General features: G+C 41.0%; 1 protein-coding gene across 1 annotated transcript in view; it reads left to right on the top strand.

Moving 5' to 3' along the window:
• Positions 1 to 27,947, top strand: part of LOC127648749 (chloride channel protein 2-like) — a 61,058-nt gene that overhangs the window by 13,058 nt on the left and 20,053 nt on the right. Inside the window, exons 2-12 of the mRNA XM_052133486.1 lie at positions 11,983 to 12,136; positions 17,569 to 17,700; positions 21,333 to 21,461; positions 21,571 to 21,704; positions 21,823 to 21,900; positions 26,153 to 26,231; positions 26,366 to 26,491; positions 26,600 to 26,684; positions 26,993 to 27,094; positions 27,319 to 27,403; positions 27,652 to 27,810. Coding sequence (XP_051989446.1) covers positions 11,983 to 12,136; positions 17,569 to 17,700; positions 21,333 to 21,461; positions 21,571 to 21,704; positions 21,823 to 21,900; positions 26,153 to 26,231; positions 26,366 to 26,491; positions 26,600 to 26,684; positions 26,993 to 27,094; positions 27,319 to 27,403; positions 27,652 to 27,810 — 1,263 coding nt within the window. The remainder of the gene's footprint in view (positions 1 to 11,982; positions 12,137 to 17,568; positions 17,701 to 21,332; positions 21,462 to 21,570; positions 21,705 to 21,822; positions 21,901 to 26,152; positions 26,232 to 26,365; positions 26,492 to 26,599; positions 26,685 to 26,992; positions 27,095 to 27,318; positions 27,404 to 27,651; positions 27,811 to 27,947) is intronic.

Consider the following 27,947-nt stretch of genomic DNA (forward strand, 5'->3'; position numbering starts at 1 on the left):
TGCCAACTACAGGGGTATAACACTTCTCAGCCTCCCTGGTAAAGTTTACTCCAAGGTGCTGGAGAGGAGGGATCGGCCGATTGTCGAACCTCTGATTGAAGAGGAACAATGCGGTTTCCTTCCTGGCCGTGGAATGACGGACCAGAGCTTTACTCTCGCAATGACTCTGGAGGGGGCCTGGGAGTATGCCCATCCAGTCTACATGTGTTTTGTGGATCTAGAGAAGGCATATGACGGGGTCCCCCGAGAGAGACTGTGGGAGGTGCTGCGGGAGTACGGGGTGGGGGGGTCCCTTCTTAGGGCGATCCAATCCCTGTATGTCCAAAGCGAGAGCTGTGTCCGGGTCCTCGGTATGAAGTCGAGTTCATTCCATTTGTGGGTTGGTCTCCGCCAGGGCTGCGCTTTGTCACCAATCCTGTTTGTGATATTCATGGACATGATATCGAGGCATAGTCGGGGTGGGGAAGGTGTGCGGTTCGGTGGACTGGGGATCTCATCGCTGCTTTTTGCAGATGAAGTAGTCTTCATGTCATCATCGGTCCATGGCCTTCAGCTCTCACTGGATCGCTTGGCAGTCGAGTGTGAAGCGGCTGGGATGAGGCTTAGAACCTCTAAATCTGAGGCCATGCTTCCCAGCAGGAAACCGATGGAGTGCGTACTCTGGGTAGGGAAGGAGGTATTGCCCCAAGTGAAGGAGTTCAAGTACCTCTGGGTCTTGTTCATGAGTCAGGGGACAATGGAGCGGGAGGTTGGCCGGAGAATCGGGGCAGCAGGGGCGGTATTGCACTCGCTCTATCGCACCGCTGTCACGAAAAGAGAGCTGAGCTCTCGATCTACCGGTCAATTTTCGTTCCTACCCTCACCTATGGTCATGAAGGCTGGGTCATGACCAAAAGAACTAGGTCATGAGTACAAGCGGCTGAAATGGGCTTCCTTAGAAGGATGGCGGGCTTCTCCCTTAGAGATAGGGTGAGGAGCTCAGTCATCCGTAAGGAGCTCGGAGTAGACCCACTGCTCCTTTGCGTCGAAAGGATTCAGTTTAGGTGGTTTTGGGCATCTGATAAGGATGCCCCCTGGGCACCTCCCTAGGGAGGTATTTCAGGCACGTCCAGCTGGGAGGAGGCCTCGGGGAAGACCCAGAACTAAGTGGAGAGATTACATCTCCACACTGGCCTGGGAACACCTCAGGGTTCCCCAGTCAGAGCTGGTTAATGTGGCTCAGGATAGGGAAGTTCCTGGCCCCCTGCTGGAGCTGCGGCCCCTGCGACCCGACTTCGGATAAGCGGTTGAAGATGGATGGATTTCATTTTGACCCCATACTATATTCTTTCTTCTTTGAAACACAAACTAAGAGGTTAGGCAGAATCTCTGAGCATCTCTCTTCTATATAGTGGAAATGGGGGGGTGATCATTTTGTGCATTTCAGTCTCTCTGCCAAGATTCAGCAGTGAAGGTATATGACCACTGGTTTCGAACTTTCAGTGTGAATTTCAGGATTGAGAATATGAAAGTGCAGATGTTTTCGATTATATGCCAGTGTCCTCCATTTCACTGTGGGGGAGGAGGATTTTGGCCACTGATGAGATCAAAGGCTGTGTAGATGTAGAGGATACTATTCCTGTAGTGTGACATCAGCCTTCCCCCACATCTTCAGCATGGGGCACGCAGTCACCAATATTAGATTAAGGTTTTAGCACAACTGGATGATCTTTACTGTGGAGTTACTAAAGCAAAAAACGCTGTAATGACCCTGCACTTTGCCCAAAACCCATGGATAAAGAGGATAGGGTGGGAATTCTCTAACAACCGCTGTTAACAGCAGCTGGTTTTGTCTTAGCTGCACATAAATTGATCTGCGGTTTTCATTCGCTCTGATATGAAAGTAGAAAAGCTATTCACCATTCACCAAGATGACAACAACAGCAGGCAACAACTAATGAGTGCCATACCTTCCTGATTGTCACAATAATGGAATTAAGAAGTCAGTTTAATCTAACATCAGCATTTAGTCGCATGATCCCTATCTAAGCATCTGAAGCACCATTTGGATCTGGACCACTATAATTTAATTGAACACCTCAGGTAAGGATATTACACATTTCTTTAATTTTCTTCATTCTGGCTCAATGTCAAATCGCTCCACGCTAGGTGCAGTGGAGTCATTAGTGTAATGGGATCAATGTCTTCATTCTCTCTTGTTTTCTTGGAAGGGATGTGTTTTGGGGAAACAAGAGAAGCTCTGGCTGCTGACAGGGTTTTTTTTTTTTTTTGCGTCTTCTGCCTCTATTAAATACTAATCCAATATGTCCACTGCCTTTCCTTTCCATTATATATATTGATGCAGCTCTGACATAGAGGAGCTAAAACTTGTCCAATATCTTGATGAGCTTGCTCCTATAACTAGGGAAAGGAATTTGCACACAATGGTTTGATAACACAAATTAGATTTCAAGGCCCAAGGCTGAGGGAGGGTTAGTTTAGATTTTGAGAGAAGCTTCTGCCTCATAATGAATTTATACTACAACTCAGTGCTCTATTTTTTGGAGCTGTATAAAACTTGAACTTGGCCTTAGACCATATTTAAATTTTCTCAACTGAAAATGATGCTCCGAGTCATTTCAAAGGTTTTACTACCTAAATGTTTTAGATCATATCTAATTATCACAACCCATGTTTTCCTTTTTTATTTTGCCATGACATATTTTTTGTTTCATTTGTACACTCTGTACAAAGATGTTTAATAATACAACAGAAGTAAGTACATCTATTCCCATTTATCCCCATTTCCATTTGTGAAAAATTCTGCATCTACCCTGGGTCTACCTTTGGGTCTATACTAGTGGTGTTGCAATTAGTGTTTAAACTTTCAAATTATGAATGTATTATTTCAGTTTCTTTGTTTATGTGATTGTTAATTATGCATCCCACACTAAAAATGTTTCTGGAAAGCTAGTTAAAGGGATAGTTCTCCAAAAAATTTAAATTCTCTCATCATTTACTCTCCCTCATGCCATTTTAGATGTGTATGACTTTCTTTATTCTGCTTAACACAAATTAAGATTTTTAGAAGAATATTCCAGTTCTGTAGATTCATACAATGCGAGTGGTGGCCAGATCTTTGAAGGTCCAAAAACCACATAAAGGCAGCATAAAAGTTATCCATGTGACTCAAGTGGTTAAATCCATGTCTTTAGAAGTGATATGATATGTGTCAATATTTTAGTCATTTTAGTCAGTTCACTTTCAAATTCTTGTTTTGTTTTTGGCAGTTTACATTATTTGTGCATATCAAACCTTTGAATTTGCTGTAAAAAAATGACTAAAATATTGACACATATCATATCACTTCTGAAGACATGGATTAAACCACTGGAGTATTATGGATTACTTTTATGGTCATTTTATGTGATTTTTGGACCTTGAAAGTTTTGGTCACCATTCGCTTGCATTGTATGGACCTACAGAGCTGAAATATTGTTCTAAAAATCTTTGTGTTCAGCAGAAGAAAGTCACACATCTGGGATGGCATTAGGGTGAGTACATGATGAGAGAATTTTCATTTCATTTAATTTTCATTTTTACACATTCCATATTTTTGCAAATTCTTTTTCTACAAAATGTTTAAATAAATAAAAGATTATTTGTCGTAAGCAGTGGTGTAGGTTGAAGATGTTGTCTGAAGAGGGTTGTCATTCTGTGAATTTATGAAAGAAAATTTTAATGTGTATATATATATATAAATATTTACGTTTAGATGGGAAATAAATTTATAGTGCAAATTATGGTTACTCCAGAGATTTTTGTGCATCTGACGCTGGAGATGTCCAGCCCCTTACTGGAACGGACAATATTATTATTTAGCAAATACGTATCATCAATTATTTCAGGTGGGCATATGCAAAATCCGAAGAAAGAGAGGTGGGCATATGGCGTATGCCTGCGTATGTCCTAGACTAAGTTTTTGATTGCTTAGTGTGACATGCCCACCGATGGCCGATTAATTGCCTTTGCAATGAACTTGAGCCTCTGATGGCATTCTGGTTGTGTCAGGAAATTTAGGCCACATTCCTGCAGTATGAATGCTCTGATGCCTGTCTAATGAAGAACCAAAAAGAGCACAGCAAATGAGGATGTAAATTTAGTTGAGAGAGAGAGAGAGAGAGAGAGAGAGAGAGAGCAACCAAAGAATGAGTAATCCATGTTGTCCTCTTTTACCCAGATACAAATGACACCAGACACTCTGTCTAAATGTTTTTTCCCAGTCAAAACATTGCTAAAATTAGCAAGAGCTTGCTTGTGTTTGCACAACACCATTTCAGTTTTGCATGTTAACGAGGATGTCAGAATGTGATGGGAAATGTAAAACAGCATGTCAATACTGTCAGTCATGACCAAAGTCATGCTGTAATTTGCATTCTTATTTCAGTTTTATACTGACAGGGATTTTTTGCAACAGTGCAACCTGAAGTCATTCATTTAGAGTTGCTGATTTTCAGTGACATGAGCAACAGTGACTGGTAACGATGCAATAAAATTCAACAGTCCCTTTCAGGCAAGTCAGTCTATTCTGCAGCAATATTGGCAACTCCCCTGGACAGCAATTTGCCATAATGTACATACAGCTCCTATCTACTTGAATGGGGAAAGACCAAAATTTCCAAAATGGTGTGCCAAAGTAACGTTCCAGTAACATATTACAAGTCAGCAATCAAATCTGCCAACAAGCATATCACAAATTATGCATGTTTAGCTCTAATCAAGGAAAAAAAAATGCTACAATTACTTTGCCGATTTTTCAAACTGCACATAATAGTAAACTTTTCTCATTGTGAGCCTTTATGGTTGGGGTTAGGAGACCACTGCTGAAGCGAACATTTATAAGCATGATACATTTTCCTTTTCTCAGCGTTGCCAGCGATGAACCAGATGGACCAAGCATTAGTGATTACAGAATAGAGCGTTTTATTTAATCATTTTCTTGAGAGGCGGATGTCCATGTGTACATCAGATACCAATCTTTGGAATTAGTAGAATTAAACAAGCATAAGTTTTCATGCACATATGTCCCCTGGGTGTAAAACAGTTAAAGGATGGGCAAGGAGGAGGCGAGAACCGGCTTGTCAATATAAATCATAATTTAATGAAAACTCAAACCAAAACCATAAAAAAACACACATGCGGACATGCCCGTAATTCTCTCTCTCTCAAACAATCGTCACCGGCCGCCTTTATCCCTCGCGCGCCTCATCAGGCCGATTGGGGACCGGGCGCGCAATATTCCGACCCGGCCCCGCCCCCCTCCGCTCCACATTCCTCCCGGCGTTATCTCAGGCCGGGGTGCCACCGGCATGACTTACACCCCCCCCATCCCTGGGGCGGGGTGTATCTCGCGTGGTCATCCCCGCCTTCCTCGCCCTGGGAGGAGACAGAAGGGGACAAACAACAACAAAATAGGCGAGAGAAAAGGCCAACACGGTGCGAAAGGGTGAGAGAGAGGAGAGAGAGAAAATGCTCACTCACCGATTCTCTGATGTACCGTCGCGTGGTCCTCGAACACTCCTCCACACTCAGGCGGACGACAGCCGCTCCAACCCCGGGCGAACCGGAGTGAAACCTTCGACCCCCAGCGGGCAGAACGCGCCTCCGCTTTCCTGGCAGCAAATGGGGACACTCCTCTGCCCCTGGCAGTGGCTGTTGCTTCTGAGAGTTTCTTCCCTCCTCCCCTCGCGGACGGCGGTCTCCCTCGACCCCTCCGCGTCTCTGGGGACGGCAGGGCACTCCTCCGCCCCCGGCAGCGGCTCCCTCGCTCCAGGCAGTCGGGGTATCCCGTCCCCACTTGCCCCGCGGACGACGGCCATTCCCCGCATCCGGGCGGTCGCTCTACTCCGTCACCCGGCAGATGGCAGCGACGCCCCCCAGGGTGGATGGCAGCGTCGAGGACTCTGCGACGGGCATCCCTCCTCCCTCCCGGCTTTCGGCACCAATGTAAAACAGTTAAAGGATGGGCAAGGAGGAGGCGAGAACCGGCTTGTCAATATAAATCATAATTTAATGAAAACTCAAACCAAAACCATTAACAAGCACACATGCGGACATGCCCGTAATTCTCTCTCTCTCGAACAATCGTCACCGGCCGCCTTTATCCCTCGCGCGCCTCATCAGGCCGATTGGGGACCGGGCGCGCGATATTCCGACCCGGCCCCGCCCCCCTCCGCTCCACACTGGGCTTGGGATTACTTTAGTACATTTTTGTTAGTCAACATCATTCGCCGCTGCATCCACAGATGCAAGTTAAGACTTTACTGTGCAAAGCAGAATCCCAACATCAACACTGTCCAGAAGCGCTGCTGACTTCTCTGGGCGTCTCATCTTGGATGGAAAGTAGAACAGAGGAACAGTGTTTTCAGCACCATCTTTTCCAGGGATGTCCCAGAATTTTCAGTAGGGCAACTTCAAACCACATACTGGTCGAATAAGCAGAGAGTGTGGGTGCTAGATTGGCCTGCATGCAGTCCTGACCTGTCTCCAATTGAGAATGTGTGGTGCATCATGAAGCACACAATACGGCAACAAAGACAAGCAAACAATTGTGAAGCTAAGGACCTGAATAATGGATGAATGGGGGAAAATTCTACTTTTTAAACTTAAACTTGTGTCTTCAGTGCCTAAATGCTTAAGAAAGTAATGGTGATGTTTCACAGTGGTAAACACTCGACTGTCCCTACTTTCTTGGAGCGGGTTTCAATCATCTGATTTGAATTTACTGTACATTTTAAAAAAACAATGCTTTGCGTGTTGTGTGAGATGTCAGTGGCAAAGCAGACCTGACCTATATTAGCAGCTGTCTAATAGATTAGATAACTGTGCCCTCTTTGCCCAATAACTGCTCAATGACAGGCATGGTGGTGTGTAGTGTCTGCAGCTCCTTGTCTGGTCAATATGTCACAGGTCTGTATGACCGCTAAGCTGCTGAAGGGGAACACTTTAGAGACTTTCTGTATCGATTCAGTGAGCTCTGAAGTGTTGGCTGGGTTGAGTGTGATGCGATGAGACAGCATCTGTTGGTTAAACCTCATTTTTCACATCTTGTGCCTTAAAAACCCTTTTCTGAATTTCTGGGAGAGGTCAGGAGCTCACCTATGATAGGAGCACTGCGTTTTGGCTGTGTGATTTGATAGGTTGTTGCAAGTCATCGATTGTGACAGCTTGTGTTGCTAAGGTTAAATGTCACTTTGCTAATAAATGGTGGGAGAGTTTAATTGGGCCAGACTAATATGTCAAGCTGTCCTAGAGGGGCAGGCACCAAACTGATGAAAATCAGGTGTCGGGTGTCTGTTTTTCAGATAACAGTGTTGGGGAGAGCTTCAGGTGGGTAAAGTTCTGAGTGAGTGACAAAGGGGTGCAAAGGTTATGTAAAATGAGCCAGATGGTGATGGATCAATCCATGCCAGGCTCCTTTGCTTTCTGTGAGCTGCACCTGCTCATGCGAGCGAAGAGAGTGTCTGCTGGAATTATGATGCCCATCTCAATGTGCCGCTGGCAGCACAGCTCCTCAGATTGGAATGGCATATGTTTATAGAACAGAGAGTGAGAAAGAGAAACAGGTAGAGGGAGTGGGAGAGACGGATTGCGGTTCTCACACAATGGATCTGCTATATCCCTGTCTCTCCATCTTTAGTGCTGTGGGCATCTGCCTGTGTGGGAGTAGCTGACTGTAAGTTCGAGGGATGGAAGAAGAAAGGAATAAGGAAAGGCAAAGGACAGGGTTACAATGGGTGGGAAGGCTCATAACACCCCATTACCGTCATCCACACATGAGGATTTTTGAGACCTGGGAAAGAAATGCCTGTACTACTTGAAATAAAATTGGACATTATATCAACTACAGTATATAACAACTTAAGCATACTGTTATTGAATATATTATTGCAGATTTGCAACTGATTGGCAATAAAAGAGCAATACCCCAAAGGCATGAGTCTATTCTGGTTGTATCAGATTAATGTAAAACTCTTTGAAATGAATGAAGGGAGGAAACTTTGGAAATGCTATAACCAATGCCTCCAGCAGCACTTGGAGAAATCAGTCATTTTAATCAGATCTCCAGGTATTTGTGTGTAATTCTACATTTATGCTCCTTGCTGCATTATGCAATATATAAAGTTGTGATAAACTATGGCATTAAATCAGTAGAGTATAACTATTCTACTGTATAAAACTCTACCATGGAATTGTGTCCTCAATATGTGTCCCATAGTGTTTTTGAAAAGCACAAACAGACACATAATGTTCTCTTTTTCTGTTATTAGTCTTATTTATTTATTTATAATTTGTTTACCTTTAAAGTCATTATCCATTCATCCATTCCAGACAAGGGCTTTGCAGTGTGTTGATAGATGGCTCTATTTTCGTGAGTGTGCAAAGTGCTATGCGCCTGCGCTGTCTGTTTGCTTAAGCACGCAAACTGTGGGTGTATTGTATGGTAATGAAGTGGCACAAAGCTATTTTCTTTGAAAATAGGTAATTGTGCGAAGCTGTTTCAAATCTCAACGCAATGTCCAATCTCATTTTTTGATTTTCAGTTTGAAGATTCCACCAGCAAGTGGTAATACATGTAATCTTCAAATATAGTGGAACAACAAATTACGTCCCTGACAATAGCCATTTTATGAAACACAAAATGAGTACATTTGTCTATAGATTTATCTATAAGTCATTGTTTATTTTTCAATTATTAGTATTGTTATGTTTATATATACAATTGTTTTTATAATCTAATCTAATTTGTATTGGCATTTTTCCATTTGTTGTTGTAGAGTGATTTTCAGGGGTGTAAAGTAATCGAGTAAAAATACTTAAGGATTATACTTAAGTATTATTTCTATTATTTCTGGGATTTGTTCTTTACTCTAGTGCAATTTAAATGTAATATTTGCACTATTACTAAATTACATTTCCAAAGAAAAATAGTACTTTTTACTCAATTCAAACTTGAAAAGTACTCACTACTTTTTTGTAATTATCTTTCATTTTAATGGGCTTAAGCCGCCTTTTCACAATTTTTCAGCCTATTAACGCTTTGTGCATGCACCTAAACAAAACTTCCTGGACATGCCCACTGACTTTACGCTTATGAATTAAAGCATATCGCTTCGTGCTTGCGCTCTTAAAATAGGGCCCAGAAACAGACCAGTTTAAGTAAACCGAGACCGAACTGTATTTTCAATCATTATTTGTTCCTTAGATAAATGCCATGTTACACAACAACAATACAATATTTTCTCATTAAAAAAAACCCAACAACAATGCAATGCAATCATTTGTTGGTTAAGAGAACCTTCCTTCAATAAAATCAGGGAATCTGAGGATGAAACTGGTAATCTGTGTGCTTCATGATGTCATAGGTTTGTGGGCAATGTGCCGTGTGTAGCATACTGTGAATACTGAAATATTCATTGGCAACAGGTTGTCTGGAAAATACAGACGTGAGTTGGTGTGTTCCAGTTTTTAGGTCAAACTGGTGCGCAATATCATTGATTCATTTCAGGCTTATAAATATAAGGTCATTTATGACTCATTAGGACATTTTTTTTTTATGTTTTAAACTCTTCAACTTGCAACTCAGGCGCATTCTTGTAGTATGACATACCCACCCCCATAACACAGCACAATGTGGCAGAAGAAAAAATAGTTGAAATTCTAGTCATGTATTATTCCCCTCTATCTCTGTGAAATACAGGCAACCAGTGCCATTTTTTAACTGTTAACTTTAATGTGCAGAGCTCCTCAGGAGAATAGTATTACACAGCCTAATACACCTGATAAGAAAGAACAATACAAAAGTCTTCAATCTCTTCTTTTCAAAATGTATGGATATTTTATCTTTGGAAAGACGTGTAGTATGTTAGTGATTTTTTTTCTATAAATATTCACCCGCCTTGGACTCTTTCAGATTGAATTGCGTTATAGAATGGAACAAAATGCACATATAATATAGGACTCTTATGATATTGATATACTATATTTTATAAATTACAATAATAATAATATATACTGCTTTGCCAGTATGTACTTGCTTTAACAGCTACTGTAAATGATCATTAAACTAATATAAGCAACCAGACAGAAGTTGCATTTGTACATGACTAGAGTCTGCTTACCTGTGGCTGATGTATGAGGAACAAAATATTTAAATATGAAAAATAAGTAAACATGGGTTTGTGTGGGAGCATCTCTGGGTAGGTCTAAGGAATCAATACACTGTCAGGGTAAAGTTACTTTCAAAGCAAAACTGTGTTATGGTTCATATCAAATGAAAGTTAGGAAGAGTATATAGGAAGATTTACTAAGTATTGAATATACTGTAGCTTGAAGAAAAGTGAGCATTACAAATGTGAAAAAATGTGGACAACTGTAAATCTGCTTAAAACTTTATGCCAAATCCACTGGCTGGGGGTGAAAAGAGCTGTAGTGTAAAGGAAATCACGAAGATACTTCATTAAAGATGGAAGAAACTGTGCATGAGACAGCAACAGCATGCACAATTCATAAATCTGTCTTGTACGGAAAGGAGGCAAGAAGAAAACGGAACTCATATCTCAGGTGGACTTGTCCCAAAGGAATGAGAGCGACTCAACAATCTTTTTGTGGTCTAATTAGACAAATGTGGACATTTTGGCAAGCACTGTGTTCGATGCAAATCTAACAAAGCATATCATGCAATTGCCGTGGAGCATGCTGGTGACAGCTTCATGTTTCAGGGATGGTACTCAGGGACTGGTAAGTCTGACAGTCTACCTCCTTTTAGTTGATGGGCTCAAATCATCGCTTTTAGTGCTAAAATATAACTGGTGTCTGCTAATAAGTGCTCCCTTACTGATTCATTGTTTATGAATGACCATGCACAGTACCTAAAAACACCTGATACTGATTGTCATAGTGCCTTATGTTGTATTACAGGCTGTGCTCATCTAACACATCATTGAACTTTATATGCTCAAACTGCTGACACTGGATATAGCAAGCTTTTTATACTGGTAAAGTTTTAATTATAAATAAATGTTTGTTTTAATTCCTGTTTATTTATAATACAGTCTCTAAACTTTGGTCATCACAATCTTTATTAATATGGTACTGTACATCTGCCTGTTCATTACTATAGTTCCTATAGTTTTCCTACAGTTTTACATACTGATTTTTAACATTGCTCTTTGCACAGCTGCACTCTGCAGTTTCCTGGTGAAATAAACACTAGAGGTGCTAAAACAATGACTTTCTTTCACTTTCACACAAATCATTGGTACAACTGTAGATTATCAGTTCATAAACATTTACTTTTAGTGCTGTTTCTCTCACAGTGCTATCTTATGAAATCAAAACACTTTTAATACAGTGTATGGCTAACCAACTACATTTACAAGTTCATTCGAATGTGATCAAATTACTCGGTAGCTCAACTTATTGCACTTACGATGCAAAGGACCATGAAGAGCATGTGAGTCGACATGTGAGCCAGAAGTGTCATATAAGCAACACAAAAACACATGGTTGCTTGAGCAATTCAGTTTTTCATGTCCCATTTGCTTTTATGACAATATCGGTTCGTTTAGGTTTAAGATTTAGGGTAGGGTTGATAACTCGATAGGGCACTTTTAGAGAATCTTAGAGACTTATGTATTATTCTATTTATCAATTACTTTTACGTATTGTTAATTTACTATTATTTTGTGCGTTTATAACATTGCTCTTTGTCTTGTGCTGCCCTCTTGGCCAAGTCTCTCTTGCAGAAGAGCTATTTATTCTCAATGAGCCCTTTTACTTGGCGGAGGGTGCTATTAATTTGACGAAAACGAATACACGGTTTTGCAAGCTGCCTAAAAAGTCACACAGTAATTTGGTAAACCACTTTTTGGCTTGTCCTTGCTTCCTTTTCATTTAATTTCAATGCCTGATGATACATTCTTTGTTCTTTCTCACTTTAAGATGTATGGACGCTATACACAGGAGCTGGGCACCTATGCCAAAGAAGAGGCAGCTCGCCTGCGTGAAGATGGAGCGCTGCGGAGGACCACCAGTGTGCGCGGCCAGGCCCCAGAACTGATAGAGTATGAGAAGAACCCATGTGCCAAGTGTCTAGGTGGGTGTACTGTAAACATATGTATGCATGCCAACTGCTCAGTGACTATGCTGCTAACCCAATAGCAGCAGTGTGCTTCATCTGGCTGCAGAGCAAATCCAAAAAAATCAATGCTGGCCAATGCACAGGGATGAAGGGCAGCAGGGATTGAAAGTGGAACAGGGTCACAAAGGGAAGGAGGAGAGTGAGTGAGTGAGTGAGTGAGTTCTGAAATTGGCGATTTGGTGAGACTGATGCTAGAGATAAGTGAGATAGATACAACTGAAGATCTGAGATTTACTCAGGCTGGTGTGATGCATACTCATGTGTAGGCCTACACAGAATCTGCACCCACACAACTCTGAGTCAGATTTATATGTGATCCTTCACATATAATTGTGAAGTATCTAAAGTGTTTTTAGATCCTCTTTTAATTTCGATTGTATCGATATTTTGGCAAATTTTGAAAGTTCCTATTCACCAGTCGAGTTAACCACAAGCAGGCTTGATGCACATTAAAGGTGCTGTAAGAGATTAGTTTATGGAAAGGTATGCAAAAAATAATCCTACTCCTGAATATCGCACCGATCACTGTGACAGTTATAATCTGTGTAAAAAGTCAAATAAAAATTGTCCTCGAACATATTCATTCTGTAGCCAATCAGACAGCGTCTGAGGCGCTATCTGCCTGTCAATCATTTTGGACATTCTCATAGTGTTGTCCTTGCATCAAATTATTGATGCTTAATGTCATATTCTGGTTTATAATTTGACAGATGAGGGTGCTATTTTGCTACCGTTGTGTTTGACAAGTGGGGGAACATGCTTTGTCTCGGTTTCAACAGTATCAGTGCCATGTTTTGGAAAAAGGGGGCATGGCTAAATCAATGGCTCAGTCTCATGGAAGTTAGAAGGGCTAAAATCACTTACAGCACCTTTAATGTGATACTGAAAGCTGATTGGCTTGAACGGTTACCTCTGATAATGATTGGTTATGAATGCTGAAGGAGGCAAATTTTGGATGGAAGCAGATGACGTTGCCTCATTTGAATGTCCATTTCGATTGGTCAGTTTACGAATGAGAGGAGGCTTTTATGCTGTCAGCCTCCTCTGGCATTCATACCGATTCATGCGGTGTTTAAAACCAGAGGATATTTTGCACAAGACGGAAATTGACAGAAATTGAAACACCCAATATGGCTGATGTACAAAAGGAAGTCCCACCTTACAGGTAAAAGAGCCAATCACATTTTAGATACAGATACTTGTTAGTCAACATGAGAACGTGCAGGCACATTAGCTGGACCAGCCTGAACATTTTTAGTTTTTTTTAGCGTGATCAGAGCTAAAGAAGCACTATTTATGATATAATTGTTTTTAGATTTTACTGCTGGTTTGAAATATGTTCTCTGATCCTAATCTTGACTAACCGCTTTGGAGATTTTGGTCTTTCCATATTCAAGTAGATAGGAGCTGTACTTTTATTACTAAAAATGACATCTAGTCTCATAGAATGAATGTTACTATTTTTGCAAACTGATTTTTACATGCCAAATTATTTTGACACAATTTCCTGCTGAAATCAACACCAGAGGCACAATAACAACTGTGTGTTTTATTCACTTTCACACAAAACAACTGCAATGGCTGATTATTACTTTATTAACACATATTTTTGACTCTACTAATCACACACTCCTATGTTATGATGACAAAACACTGTTACTATAATGCAACACTCGTATTACAGACACACCTACATTTACACACTTATTCCAACATGATTAGCTTCTGCGCTAGTTCACCTGAAATATGTTGGACTTTGATTTGGAAGACCAGGGTTCAAGACCAGAGAAGAACAAAAGCTGACACGTTAGCCAAAAGTGTCGACATCATTACTTCAGAAAATGGGATTTTCATTTCTCATTTTGTTTTCAGAAATGTTAGGTTAGGTTTATGCGTTGGTTTAGGGTAAGGATGTCTGTTTTGTCTCTCACATTTGAGTTTGAGTTTAGATCACTATTGGTAAGGGTTAGGTTAAAGTTTTAGGTTAAGGAGGTTTTTACTTATTAAAACCCCGTCTAATATTCACCTTAAAAACTTGTCTTATTACTACACAATTTCACTCACTTATGGTGCTGGACATTTCACTGGGAAACTGCAGCCAAATGTGTAATGACACACGTAATGTCGTTTGCAAAAATGTTGCTACGGTCATGTAATGTTCATGAGATGAGGTTGTAAAAAATTAGCTGCCCTGGAGTGTTCCCAAGATGGCCTCCAAGTGGACTGACTTGCCTTGAAAGGGATTGTTAAAACTCACCTGTGATTCAGCACACGATAGAAAGAAACACATTTAGTAGATTAAATGGTTAAAAGAACGATTTTATTACTTTTGTTGTTACATCCATTTTGTTTACATTTTTGAGGAAGCCTTATTTGCCTCTGCCCTGAAGGGCCACCACTGGAAGGAATGGGAAAAAACTTTCAGCAGAAAATGTGAAAAAGTCAGTATGATGATACAGGAGGTGGTCATTTCTAATGCGGTATATGTGGTCTTTTGCCTCCTGTTTTCTAGGTTGCCCTCTACTGATTCATTGTCACTGATTTGTAGTTGTGTTGCTGCCTTTGTTTATCTACATCAGTCACGCATATTCCACAGGATTTGCCACCATACAAAATGGTTGTAGGGAGCCAGTCTCCTCACATTAAGGTTGATGTAATTGCTCACTGGTGCAGTCATAACTACCTGGAGCTCAACACGCTCAAAACGGTAGAGATGATAGTGGACTTTTGGAGGAACACCCCAACACTGACTCACTCGCCATTCTAAACAGCACTGTGGCAGCAGTGGTTTCATTCAGGTTCCTGGGCACTACCATCTCACAGGACCTGAAGACCATGAAGTTCATCTGCCACAGGTGCTGCTGATACAGTTCTACTCAGCAGTCATTGAGTCTGTCCTCTGCACTTCAGTAACTGTCTGGTTTGGTTCAGCTATGAAATCAGACAACAGAAGACTATAAAAGACCGCTGTTCGGACTGCTGAGCAGATTATTGGTTGCCCCTTGCCCTCCCTTAAAAAATGGTACACTTCCAGATTGAGGAAAAGGGCTGGTAAAATCACTCTGGACCCCACTCACCCTGCCCACTACTTTTTTGAACTGTTTCCTTCTGCCCGACGCTACAGAGCACTTAACACCAGAACCGTCAGATCCAAGAACAGTTTTATTCTCTCAAGCTATCCATCTCATGAACTGAACTATACTATAATTACATGCAATACACAGCCTAGTCAAATATATTATTTAACATATCCTACATCTTCTGCATTACATTCCCTTGTTTCTGTATATAACAGATTTGTATTTGTACATACTATATGTATGTTTTTGTCTTATTGTGTATTTCTATGTATACTAATATTTCTGTTCGCTTTTTGTTTTTATTCTATTTTTCTTTTATTATCTCTGTCTTGTTGTTGTATTGTTTGTGCACTGGAAGCTTGTTACCAAGAAAAATTCCATGTATTTGGAAGCATACTTGCAATAAAGCTCATTCTGATTCTGAAAAGTATCTGCTAGATACTTTTTCAAGCAATGACACTGTAGAGTGAAACTTGGCTGCTGTCAAGCCTGTAAACAACAACATGCAGCATATATCTGCACTTCTGAAGAATGCTCAATTCCCTCTCCTTCTCCGTGCAGTGCTAGCAGCTCACCAGCAGGGAGCATAATCAGTCTGCACTGTTCAGGGGTGACAGATGAGACACACAGTGTGGCATATCCATAATGAGTCCATGTGTTTGTGTGTGTGCATCTGTATGTCTGTGCCTAGAAATACGTCACTGCTCACCAAAGGATTTAGTATAAGAACAGAATTTCTACTATTACATTTTAGTTTACCTGAATAAACGTATTCGTCTATTGACAATTTATGTATGTGTATGTATGTGTGTGTGTGTATATATATATATATATATATATATATATATATATATATATATATATATATATATATAAAGACTGCTCTTTTGGACCCTCTGTAATCTCCAAAGAGACACAGCATCTGTCTATATATCATTCTTCCCACCTCCCTGAGTGTGAAAAGCATGAGAAATCTATCAGCTGTATGCAGCGAAGGCCTTCTTATCCTGCTTGACAGAGTTTGAGGGCTTTGGAAGCCTGTCAACTCACTAGCTACACACCGGTGCTGAGGTTCAACTGAGCTGGCATCATACACCGTCTCTGTCTGTCTGTCTCTCTGTCTCATTTCTATTTTATTCCTCCATCCATCTGACTATATCTTCACGTATCCCACTCTCCCCTTGTGTAATTGGACTTTATTTGTGGATAGATTTGCTACAGGCTGTCAGTATCCCACTGCTTGTTCTCTGTGCAACCTTACAGTTATAGCTGGATTTCTCTGTCTATTTCCATGATAATTGTTTTGGATATGTGGATGAAAACAGAGTTGGCAGCGGTCCACCAGCTCACTCTCGTGGGAAATTGTGAGTACTGCCTGGAGGCTCAACACGGAAAATGTCACATTAGTTGTCATACGAGGCAGAAAGAGGGCAGGTTTTATTGCCTCTCACCAAACCACCTTTACCTTTCAAGCTTGCGCTGGGGATATAAATAGACCGTTCCTGGATATATAATATATTGCTATATTATGCATGCATGCCACATAATGATGTCACTTTCATTGCTGGCCTGTGACTCGCTTGTCAAAGACACTAAAATCTATGTGTGAAAGCATGGGCTCTGCATATTTATACGGTTATTCCTCAAGCTACAATTAAGTGTCAAAATATGCCACATCTCAGCACTTCTGTCTGCCGTGGTTTGGAGATAAGCGCTGCAGATTGGTGGGTCCAAAATGCATCTTGAGTTGCGCTACATTTAGTCAGGCTTAAAATGAATAGAGTAGTTTCTCTGTAGTGGATTTTTACAGGGTTTATTTTGAGGACGAAGACATATGTCGCACCACTGCGGTAGGCAAATCGTCCCACGCGACAACTCCTGCACAAAAGGGCCACTCAGCAGGTGCTGTGGCTGGCAAGGCTCTGCCATTTAGACAAAAATTTCCATTCACATGCCACGGCCTGCTGTCCCTTTCTGCTGTCTTTGAGAAGTGTCTTATCTCCACAAACACACACAAGCCATTTCCGGTGCGTGCCTCCGCAACCCTGTGCAACAGTGGAATTGTCCACACTCTCAATTTTCTCATGTGTGTCTGGAAACCAAGAGGAAAACTAGCTCTTTAATGGCCAATTGTTCACTTCATTAATGCATGCTGTGTACCTACAGCTGGGTTTGGGTAATTGCTTTGGACTGTCCATATCCTGTTTATACAGCCTATCTCTCTATTGTGAATACAGGCTGACCTATAAAGTAGAGTAAATGTGTGGATGTTGTAGGTCTGCTCTTAACACACATGCCTGTCTGCAGTCTGTACTTCACGGTGTAAGAAGTTCCTGATTTCCCGTGTGGGTGAAGACTGGATCTTCCTCATCCTTCTGGGGCTTCTCATGGCATTGGTCAGCTGGGCCATGGACTACACTATTGCCTTCTGCCAGCAAGGTGAGAGAGAGCAAGGAATGAAAGAAAAAAAGAAAAGGACAATTTTCTGCTTGACAAGGTTCCATGAAAGTACAGATGGTGTCATTTAATCAGTAAAGTATTGTTTTTTTTCCAGTGGGGTTTCGCCATCATGTGTATTCTGGGATGGAAGGTGCATTAATGCCTCAAAGAACTCACTGATCTCTTTTTGCAAAAGAATGAGTTGATTTACAAGGGCTGGGGGTGTGACAAATCAGTCTCTTTACAAAAGGGCTTTTTTAAGGTAGTATCAAGGACACATTTTTTAAAGTTGTAACAATTTTTTGATAGTACATAAAGTGTGTTGTTTACACAAAAATTATAATTCTCTAATTATTTACTCACCCTTATGCCATCTCAAACTCATACACTTTCTTTCTTCTGCAGAACACAAACAAAGATTTTTTTGAAGGATAAACTGGGTGGTTTTGTCCATACAATACAACTTTCAAGCTCCAAAAATCACATATAGGCAGTGTAAAAGTAATCCATATGACTCCAGTGGTTTAATAAATCTCCACTTTGGTGTCACATTCAGGAAGTGAAACTGAAGATTTACAGTTAAATAAAGGATTGAAATATTGATCTGTTTCTTATCCAAGGTGATTGCATCACTTTAGAAGACATATATTAAACCACTGGAGTCATATGGATAACTTTTATGCTGCCTATATGTGATTTTTGTAACTTGAAAGGTCTGGTCACCATTCACTTGCATTGTGAGGACATACACATCTGGGATGGCATGAGATTTGAGTAAATGATGAGAGAATTTTCATTTTTGGGTGAACTAACCCTTTAATTAATTTCTTCTTAAGCAATACGCTCGGTTTAGGGTGAGAACAGACCAGAATATTTGTCACTACATCTTGACATCTGCAGTCTACTTAAGTAAACGATGATAAAATTATCATATTTGGGTGTACTATTTTTACACCTAAAGAAATTACTTTTGGCAAATATCTTTTAAATATTTACATTTATATATCACATAAAATCACTCCAGTCATATCAGTGGCTTATAAAAAGCTACTTTATTTTACATAAGGCTGTTCTCCTCCTCATAGTCAGCCACATACTACTTGCTTTTTCTTCATCAACACCCACCCCCCATTGACAAATATGCCTGTAAATATAGTATTTCTCAGATGTAACAGAAACAATTGAGACAATTATTGGCATTCAGTTAGAGTATAGAGCTATAAAATGTATGTGGATAGCATGGCTAAGATAATTTGGTTTTGGAAGAATTTGATGGGAAATATCGAAATCTCTGACTTTTGATTGTAGACTTTGTTATCTTGGCAAATCTGAGCACAGTGACATTGTTGAGATCTATTCTGAAACTACAGAGATGACACATTTGTGATTACTGGGGTCTTTTCTGAAAAGCAGGAGACTTGACTCTCGATGTAGTGACACTAGGGGTGGCCCTTGGGAGCTACACACACCTCTGATTTTTGAGAAAGGCCAATGAGAATTGGCGAGTGAAATTTGCATGCCCCTCCCCCGGACATACAGGTATAAAAGGAACTGGAATGCAAACACTCATTTAGATTTCTTCTTCGGAGCCGAGCGGTTGTGTTCAGTGAGCTGAATTACTCTTCTGATCCATTCACCTCTGAGACTCTGTGAAGCTGTTGGATTTTACAGCGTAATACAGCGGTTCTCATCCTCTTGCACCGGCGTTGTGCAGAGAACACCCCTGGGCAAAGCAAAAGAGCATATTTTCTTAATTTAAGAAGAATATATTTCCTTCTAAAAGAGTGCCACCTACGAAAGCATCTTTTTTAAGAAGTCTTTTCGTTTGTGTATTATTCCTGGTTGCAGTCGCTATCTCTCCGCTTCTGGTGGCCACAATCGCTGTCTCATGTGTTTGGGTGCTACCCACGCAGAGACATTGTTTGTGGATGGTTCATGTCCTCATTGTGAGAACATGACTATGGCTACGTTGCACTCACGGCTTTCTTTTGTCAGAGGGAAAGCCTCTACAGCGGCTCCCAGCCTCGGTCCTTCTACCTACGGGTATGAGGCAGATTCGGGGGCGATTTGGGGACCTCAATGGGCGCTTCTCTGCCGGGAAACCCCCCACGGACCTCTTTCCCAGCACGCTCGTATGCCCCGGTGGACTACTGGAATGAGACCGTGGACCCATCTAAGGGCGAGTTCGCGGTCTCGTTTGGGGCATTTGAAGAGGATGAGTTGTCGATTGGAGAGTGGGCTCGTCCTGTCTGATGCGGAAGACCAGTCATGGACCAGCGGCGAGTGTCATGCTGGAGTGGAATCCTTGCGGCTCGATGATTGGTTCCTGGGGCCAGAGAGCCGCTCACGGCCGTGCTCCGCCCCGTTCCTTTCTTCCCAGAGGTGCCTTAGGAGGCTTCCTGGCCCACCCAGACTTGGTTCTCAGACCTCACACTCCTCACGACAGCCCCCTCCCCCATCAAATTCCCCTGAGGAAGAACCTTCTTTCTCAGGGACAAGGTACCATCTGGCACCCGCGAACAGTCCTCTGGAATCTCCACGTCTTTCCCTTGGTCGGGATGCGTAAGACCTAAATGGTCTACCACCTGCAGTGGTAGACACAATCACTCAGGCCAGGGCTCCCTCTATGAGGTGCCTGTATGCCTTGAAGTGGCATCTGTTCGATAAGAGGTGTTCTTCCCGACGTGAAGACCCCCAGAAATGCGCAGTAGGATCAGTGCTTTCCTTTCTGCAGGAAAGCGTTGCTGTTTCCGGTGATCGATTTGCACTCCACATGCGCTGGATGCCCTGTACGCAACCCTGTGAGATGTATTTTCTGTAAAAAAGTTTCCCCATTGGTAAACCACACCTTCCTGGTCACCGTGTTTGTAGAACTTCTCCCGTAGGACCTACCATGGGACTTATCCACATGAGATGCCTCCAGCAATGTTCGGTAAGACCATGTGACATATTTCCACTCAGATGCACCCCCTCTGGGCAGGGTGTGGTCTCCATGGTGTCCTCCCAATGCAGATCGTATATGGCCCCCAGCTGAACAATTTGGTTACTTTTGGTGATAAAAATTTGAATTGAGTCAGCCGGTCTTTATTTTTTGGCAGTCGACTTTTCCCCGAGGTGCAGAGGACGTTTGACGCCTGTGAAAGCATTGGGTGCGGTTACGTGACGTGCCTGTCTTGCACCCCCAGTCCATGTAACATAGTTCAGTTAGTCATGCCATTTTTTTTATAGGGACCCCTAGTGTAAAAACATTGACACCACATCAAGTGAGTGACAGAAGGGGAACGTCACGTTTACTGTCGAATGTCTTGTCTCGAACCTCCATTCCCTGATGGCCCTCCTACCACAACACTGAACTACCCACTGAAATGGCCGGGACCTTATCTCAGCTCCTCAGTACGAAACCTGAATGAGTGCTTGCATTCCAGTTCTTTTTATACCCGTATGTCCAGGGGAGTGGCATGCAAATTCCACTCGCCATTTCTCAGTGGCTATTTCTCAAAGATCAGAGGTTTGTGGGGCTCCCCAAGGTTGACCCCTGGTGTCACTACAGTGGCACAACCTCTCGTTCCCTCCATCAGGGAATGGAGGTTATGACAGATGTCTAATATTATGCTGTGTGTCGATGTCTGCAGCACAGAAGTGGATGTATGGTGGCCTGCATAATAATATGCTTCTCCAGTACCTGGCCTGGGTCACTTACCCTGTGGTTCTCATCACCTTCTCTGCTGGATTCACCCAAATAGTCGCACCACAGGCAGTGGGTGAGATACGCACACACTGACACATACTCGCATGTAACCAAATTACCTTTCTGTTTTCCCAGATCTTTTGTTGTATCTCTGTAACACCCTTTGTCTATCCTTCCTCTAGGCTCTGGGATCCCCGAGATGAAGACCATCCTCCGAGGTGTGGTGCTGAAAGAGTACCTCACTTTCAAAACCTTTGTCGCCAAAGTGATCGGCTTAACTTGCGCCCTTGGAAGTGGCATGCCTCTGGGCAAAGAGGTACATGAGAAGGGATATCTGATCCTAGATATTTATTAGAATCTAAACTTTTTACCTTAAAGTCTTTACTCTGTGATCACAGTTATCTGTTACTACCCTTTCCCCTTGTATCCTCTAGGGGCCATTTGTTCATGTTGCCAGTCTGTGTGCTGCCCTGTTGAGCAAATTCATGGCTTTGTTTGGAGGAATCTTCATGGTGAGAGATGCTTTCTTTGGAAAAATGCTCACCCTTAACTCTCGTGAGTACACTCACTGAGCACTTTATTAGGAAGACCTGTACACCTACATATTCATGCAATTATCTAATCACCCAATAGTGTGGCAGCAGTGCAATGCATAAAATCATGCATATACTGGTCAGGAGCTTCGGTCAATTTTCACATCAACCATAAGAATAGGGAACAAATTTGATCTCTGTGATTTCGACTGTTGCATGACTGTTGGTGCCAGATGGGCTGTTTTGAATATTTCTGTTTCTGCTGATATCCTGGGACATGCACAACAGTCTCTAGAATTTACACAAAAAAACATCCAGTGAGCGGCAGTTCTGCGGACGGAAATGCCTTGTTGATGAGAGAGGTCAACGAAGAATGGCCAGACTGGTTCGAGTTGACAGAAAGGCTTCAGTATTTCAGATAATCACTCTGTGCAACTTTAGTGAGCAGAATATCATCTCAGAATGCACAACGTGTCGCACCTTGAGGCGGATGGGCTACAACAGCAGAAGACAATGTCAGGCACATTATTAGGACCATAGTGTTCCTAATAAAGTTTTTAGTGAGTGTATAGTATCTTCAACTTAACAATTTTAGAGAATTGGAAAAATTAACATGAATTTCAGAATGACGTATTATTTGGTATGGTCTCCATTTTCTTCAAAGACAGCAAAACCTGATGATTCATGTTATCCCAGTATAATTTGAGAATGTTTCAAAGAGCATCTTGTGTGCTTCAATGGAAGCAAAGAGCTGCAACCTTTTAAACAAAGGAGTTAACTTGGTTAATGTCACATATGTGGTTACATTTAATTGGTGACCTAAAAACAGTGCACAATCTTAAATATTTCTTTAAACTTTAGAATGTTTCTTCGATTTAATGTTATTGAAATCTTAAAACATCCAGGATTAAATTAGATTTTGAATGTCAGATTTTCAATGTGGATCTCCACTGAACATTGATATTTCAATGTAAATGAACTACTGATCTGTTAAAGAATAACTTTAATTAATGAAATGACCTATTAATAATGACATATTAATGTGTTACCAATACAACTAGTGTTTGTAACATCACTGTACACGTCACTGCCTCTGGAACATCATGCCCTTATTGTTCCAGTCTCATCTGCGTGTATCATACAAACAAGCATCTGATCGTTCTCTAGGGGTTTTTTATAGACTGTGATTAGTCAGAGTGCATAAGGCATCAGTTCTCAAGGGAACAACAAGAACAGTGAATGGAGCCGTTCGGAAATTATGTTGTGAGTCGGCCCACTTTCAGTTACATGTATTACATGATCCATTCCTAGCAAACCTCTAAACTTTGCCCATCAAGCAACTTGAGAAATCACAGCACACTAGGAAATGGATCAATAACATGCTGTTAGCACAGAGTGAATCTGACAGAAAATAGGAGAGCATAAACATTCCAACACATTTTTTACTGTTCCACTGTAATTGAAAGTGGTTTAATTAGGCAAAAGTCAATTGCATGTTTACACAGTCAATCAGGAATCGTAGTCTGGGTTAACGGGCGGTGCTGGTAATTATTTGTCTGACACCTCATACCTGTGGGTGTTAATTTTGGGATACGAATTAGCTCCAGTTAGTGTGTGACTTACAAAGATTTACCGCATAACAATGATATAAAGGCTTTAAAGGTAGGATGATGTTGATTTTGAGATAATATGTCACATAATATATAGGTTATTTAAAGGGATATTATTGGCTGAAAATGTATTTCTCAGTGGGATGCAGTTCAATAAAATTCTGAAGCTGTTGTCAGTGTTGAGACAATGTCAAAATGCACTCTGAATGTTCACTAAACTACAGAAGAACTTTAGGCTTTGAAAGAATTTAAAAGAACACTATGCTCAGATGCTCACTTGTATTTGTGTTATTTTGGTTTACTGCTGAAGGAAGAGCCCTTTGAGGGAAACAAGGTAAGATGGTTTGCAGGATTTAATACACTATATGGCCAAAGTATGTGGAAAACCTTTGAATAAAAATCAAATATACAGTCATGCAATAAAACCAAACATTTTTAGTAGAATGGGCCGTGACTTTTGCCCTTGTGCACAAAACGAGAGCCATAGACAGACTAATCACACTGGGAATTTGGCAACAGTAGATCCAGAGTTTAGCTGTCTGTACTTACCGAAAATGTAATAGCTGCCCCCAGTGACAAAGTGTTGTTCGATGTATGGGCACTTCTGAGCTCCAGTTTCTGGCTGTAATGTCCACTAGTGATGTTTCGTTCGTGAACGAATCGGTCTTTTTGAACACATTTTTTAAGTGAATGAATCGTTCTCGTTCACCTCCATACACTAACTCATATTTTTAATTTACTGATGTCTCTATCTTTTGAAGCAAATGAGCTCTGCTGCTTTTCATGCCCGTTAAGACTGACTATAGCAAAAGCCAATAGCATTCGAGTGCATGCTGTGAAGGAGCATATAATTGGTTTGACCCGCTGAACACATTTTCTTTTTTTTTTGTATAGGTTTGTAAAAAGTCACAGTATGATAGATATGCTTTGTTGACATTTGTGGGGAAAGTCTTATGATGCTTTAACACTCTGCAGTACTGAAGTCTCTTAGTAGAATTTTAAATTAAAATTTAATTTTAATTAGACTTGTTCTGGTCGATAATTACGTATTGCTTTCGGTTCAATGCAATTACTTAAAAGATGGTCATTTGGCGCCACCTGCATGTGCAAAGGCATAACTTGAAGATATGGTCAGTGAGTGAATCAATGAACGAATCTGAACAAATCTTTTTGGTGGACAGAATAAAAAAAATCGAGTCACTGAATTGAATCAAAATCACCACCAATAATGTCCACAGAGTGGCACCAAAGGTGAGTTTTTAGTTGTAATTGATGCAATACAGTCAACAGAAATACATATTTTATTAACCCCCTAACCCAAAACCCAATCCTAAACCTAATTGTCAGTGTAGTAAAAATGTGATTTTAGAGCAAAATGCAACCTCCAAATCACGCTCAATCGCTATGTGAACTAAATTACTTCCTTGTTCCCAAGGGACCAGAAACGGCGCCTTGGTGGTTGATCACACAGGACGCTTTCAGTAGCGATAGAGGAAAAGGTGTTCACACTTGAATTGATGCAAACATTTCTGATGGGGGAGGGCGCTTGTTTTTAATTCGGCTGAATGGGGTTGATTTCAGGGTACATGAACATTCGGAAGCAACATGCCAAATTCCCATGTGATCATGTTAATAAACAAAACAAAAAAAATTATTCTTGTGTTGAAGAACTTGACTCCTCATTGAACACTTTTGGGATGAATTGGAAAATAGACTGCAAGCCAGGCCTCATTGCCCATCATCAGTGCTTGACCTCACTGATGCTCTTGTGTTTGAGACAAAGCACTGCAGTCATTTTCCTACATCTAAAAGCAAGCCTTTCCAGATGAGTGGAAAAGAAAACTTCCTATTTATGGTTGTGAAATTAAATGTTCAACAACCATATAGTGTATAGATGTGATGTTCTGGTGTCCACTTACTTTTGGTGATGTAGTGTATGTCTGGGTGTGTCCATGTGATCCAGTCGACCATTTTGAGAATGTTATACAATAAATTAAAAAACAAGTTTTATTTTTTGTCTATTTGTGATTTTTTTTTTAAGTTGTTCATTGTCCAATGAAATGTAGAGTTTATGGACCTTACTCTCTTTAATTTTTGATGGGAATAACAACAAGGCTGTGAGGGACATACCTATGTCTTTTCAAAGAGTTGTACTGTTGTTTAAAGGGTTTTGGATCACTTCGCTGATGAAACATTGAAAAAAAAACTTTCCAAGAGATTTCAGTAGACAAAAACAATTGTTGTGGAAAGCTGTGGAAAATTAGATATGATCTACAAGCTTTATTAAGTGGATGTTAATTGAAGAGACTGTATGTCTGTCCCTCACAGCCTCATTTTCATTCACATCAAAAATCAAATATGGTGCTAATGTAATTAAAGTCTATTGGACTCAATCTCCAATGGCTGAAGGATAGTGGTCATGAAGATGGTGTGTAGTGAACAAAAGAGCAGTGTTTGTCCATTTTTTTATTGTGTGCATACCAATACCTGTTCAGCATGTCGTAGCCATGCATCCGTCAATGTAATAACTCCATTTCACTGTTGGCTGCCTGTAAAATGCCACAGCGACTGTTGCTTGAAGCAGGATTTGCATGTACTTGGTTTTCTTGTTAATCTGACAGAATGAACTGAGAAACACAGAGATGCTGTCAGCCGCCTGTGCAGTGGGGGTGGGCTGTTGCTTTGCCGCCCCAATTGGAGGTAAGACCAGACGTTGTGATGATAGCTGGCCACTGCAGATAATGTCATATCACATTTATGACAGTGAAAGTCTCCTGTAAAATTTCAGCTGCAAGCAAAGTTGTATGGCATGCAATCTGTGGTGTTTGTTGCAGGAGTGCTGTTTAGTATTGAGGTCACATCAACGTTCTTTGCTGTGAGGAACTACTGGAGAGGATTCTTCGCTGCAACCTTCAGTGCCTTTATCTTCAGGGTGCTGGCAGTGTGGAATAAGGATGAGGGTGAGGGAGATATACTGTTACTTTGCCAACACAGTCAGATGCTTCATTCTTCATAAATTTCATCCTCTGTAATTCTCTCTTGCTTTTGCTTCCTTTGTTAAATTGCAGAGACGATCACGGCTCTCTTTAAAACTCGCTTTCGTTTGGACTTTCCCTTTGACCTACAAGAGCTTCCAGCTTTTGTTGTGCTCGGGTATGTGTCTTACCTATGGGAACTTTTTCCAAAAAAACAAATGTGAATTATGGCAGTCAGAACACCAATTATCTGCCAACCAGTAACCTAGTCTAAGAACATTTGTGTAGGAAAGGTTCACATTTCTACTTTCAAACACAAGAGTTTTGCTGAGATGGCCAATTTTCACATATTCAGTTTTTATATTTGGCATGGCTGGAAATCCAACTTGTCAGTGATTCTTAGTTTGCCATGCTATCTGCTGTCATATAGAATGTACAGTACAGTGACTTTGTCATTTTGTCAGATTATTAAATGTTTTTTCTCAGGATTGCCAGTGGTTTTGGAGGAGCTTTGTATGTCTATCTGAACAGACTGATAGTGGAGTCTATGAGAAAACAGAAAACCATTAACAAGTTTTTGCTAAAAAAGTGAGTTTTTTTTAATGAAAATCAATATAGTTATTATATTTGCAGTGGTTCTCCATGCTTATTGCTTTATAGTATGTGATTAGCTCTACGTGTGACCAGCAATTCAGCTTTCAATTTCCATTTTAAAGAACATTATAAATAAATATTTATGTTTCCTAAAGTGTTAGATGACATCCATCAATATTTAATTCTAAATTCTCTCTCCCATATTCTGTTTCCTATAGAAGACTAGTTTATCCTGCAGTGGTCACCCTTCTCGTGTCCTCACTCACATTTCCTCCAGGGTTTGGACAGTTCATGGCAGGCCAGGTCTGATGCTTCAATGTGCTATTGTGTCTCAATTTCAATTGTGTCAGTTTCCTCAGTGTCTTTTTTATATCTACCTACATAAGGGATTCTTATATCTTATACTTTCTCTTTGAGAAGTATCTGTAAATGAAGAAATTCAGCCAGATATTTCAAATGCAAGTTAGCCTGAAGCTGAAACATTTTCTGTTCAAAATCTGTAGTTATGCATTAACCAGACAATTAACAAACAACACTTCCCCCTCATTTAGCTGACTCAACATGAGTCACTAGTTGCACTCTTTGACAACCAGACCTGGTACAAGCAAGGTGTTGCTGAGGAGTTTGAGTACGCGAGTCATGTACCCGAAGCCTGGAAGCACCCGCAAGTCAGTGTCTTCATCACACTCTTGCTCTTCATCGTCATGAAGGTAAGCCTAAATATATATTCACTCATAGATATTCACAATTTATTCATCCAACATATGCAGAGGCACCAGTCCCCCATTCCAGTCTACAACTGTTTTTGGCCATATCATGTGATATTTGAATGCATTTGTGCTATTAA

Source organism: Xyrauchen texanus, chromosome 9 (assembly GCF_025860055.1).
Source record: "Xyrauchen texanus isolate HMW12.3.18 chromosome 9, RBS_HiC_50CHRs, whole genome shotgun sequence".
Classification (NCBI taxonomy): domain Eukaryota; kingdom Metazoa; phylum Chordata; class Actinopteri; order Cypriniformes; family Catostomidae; genus Xyrauchen; species Xyrauchen texanus.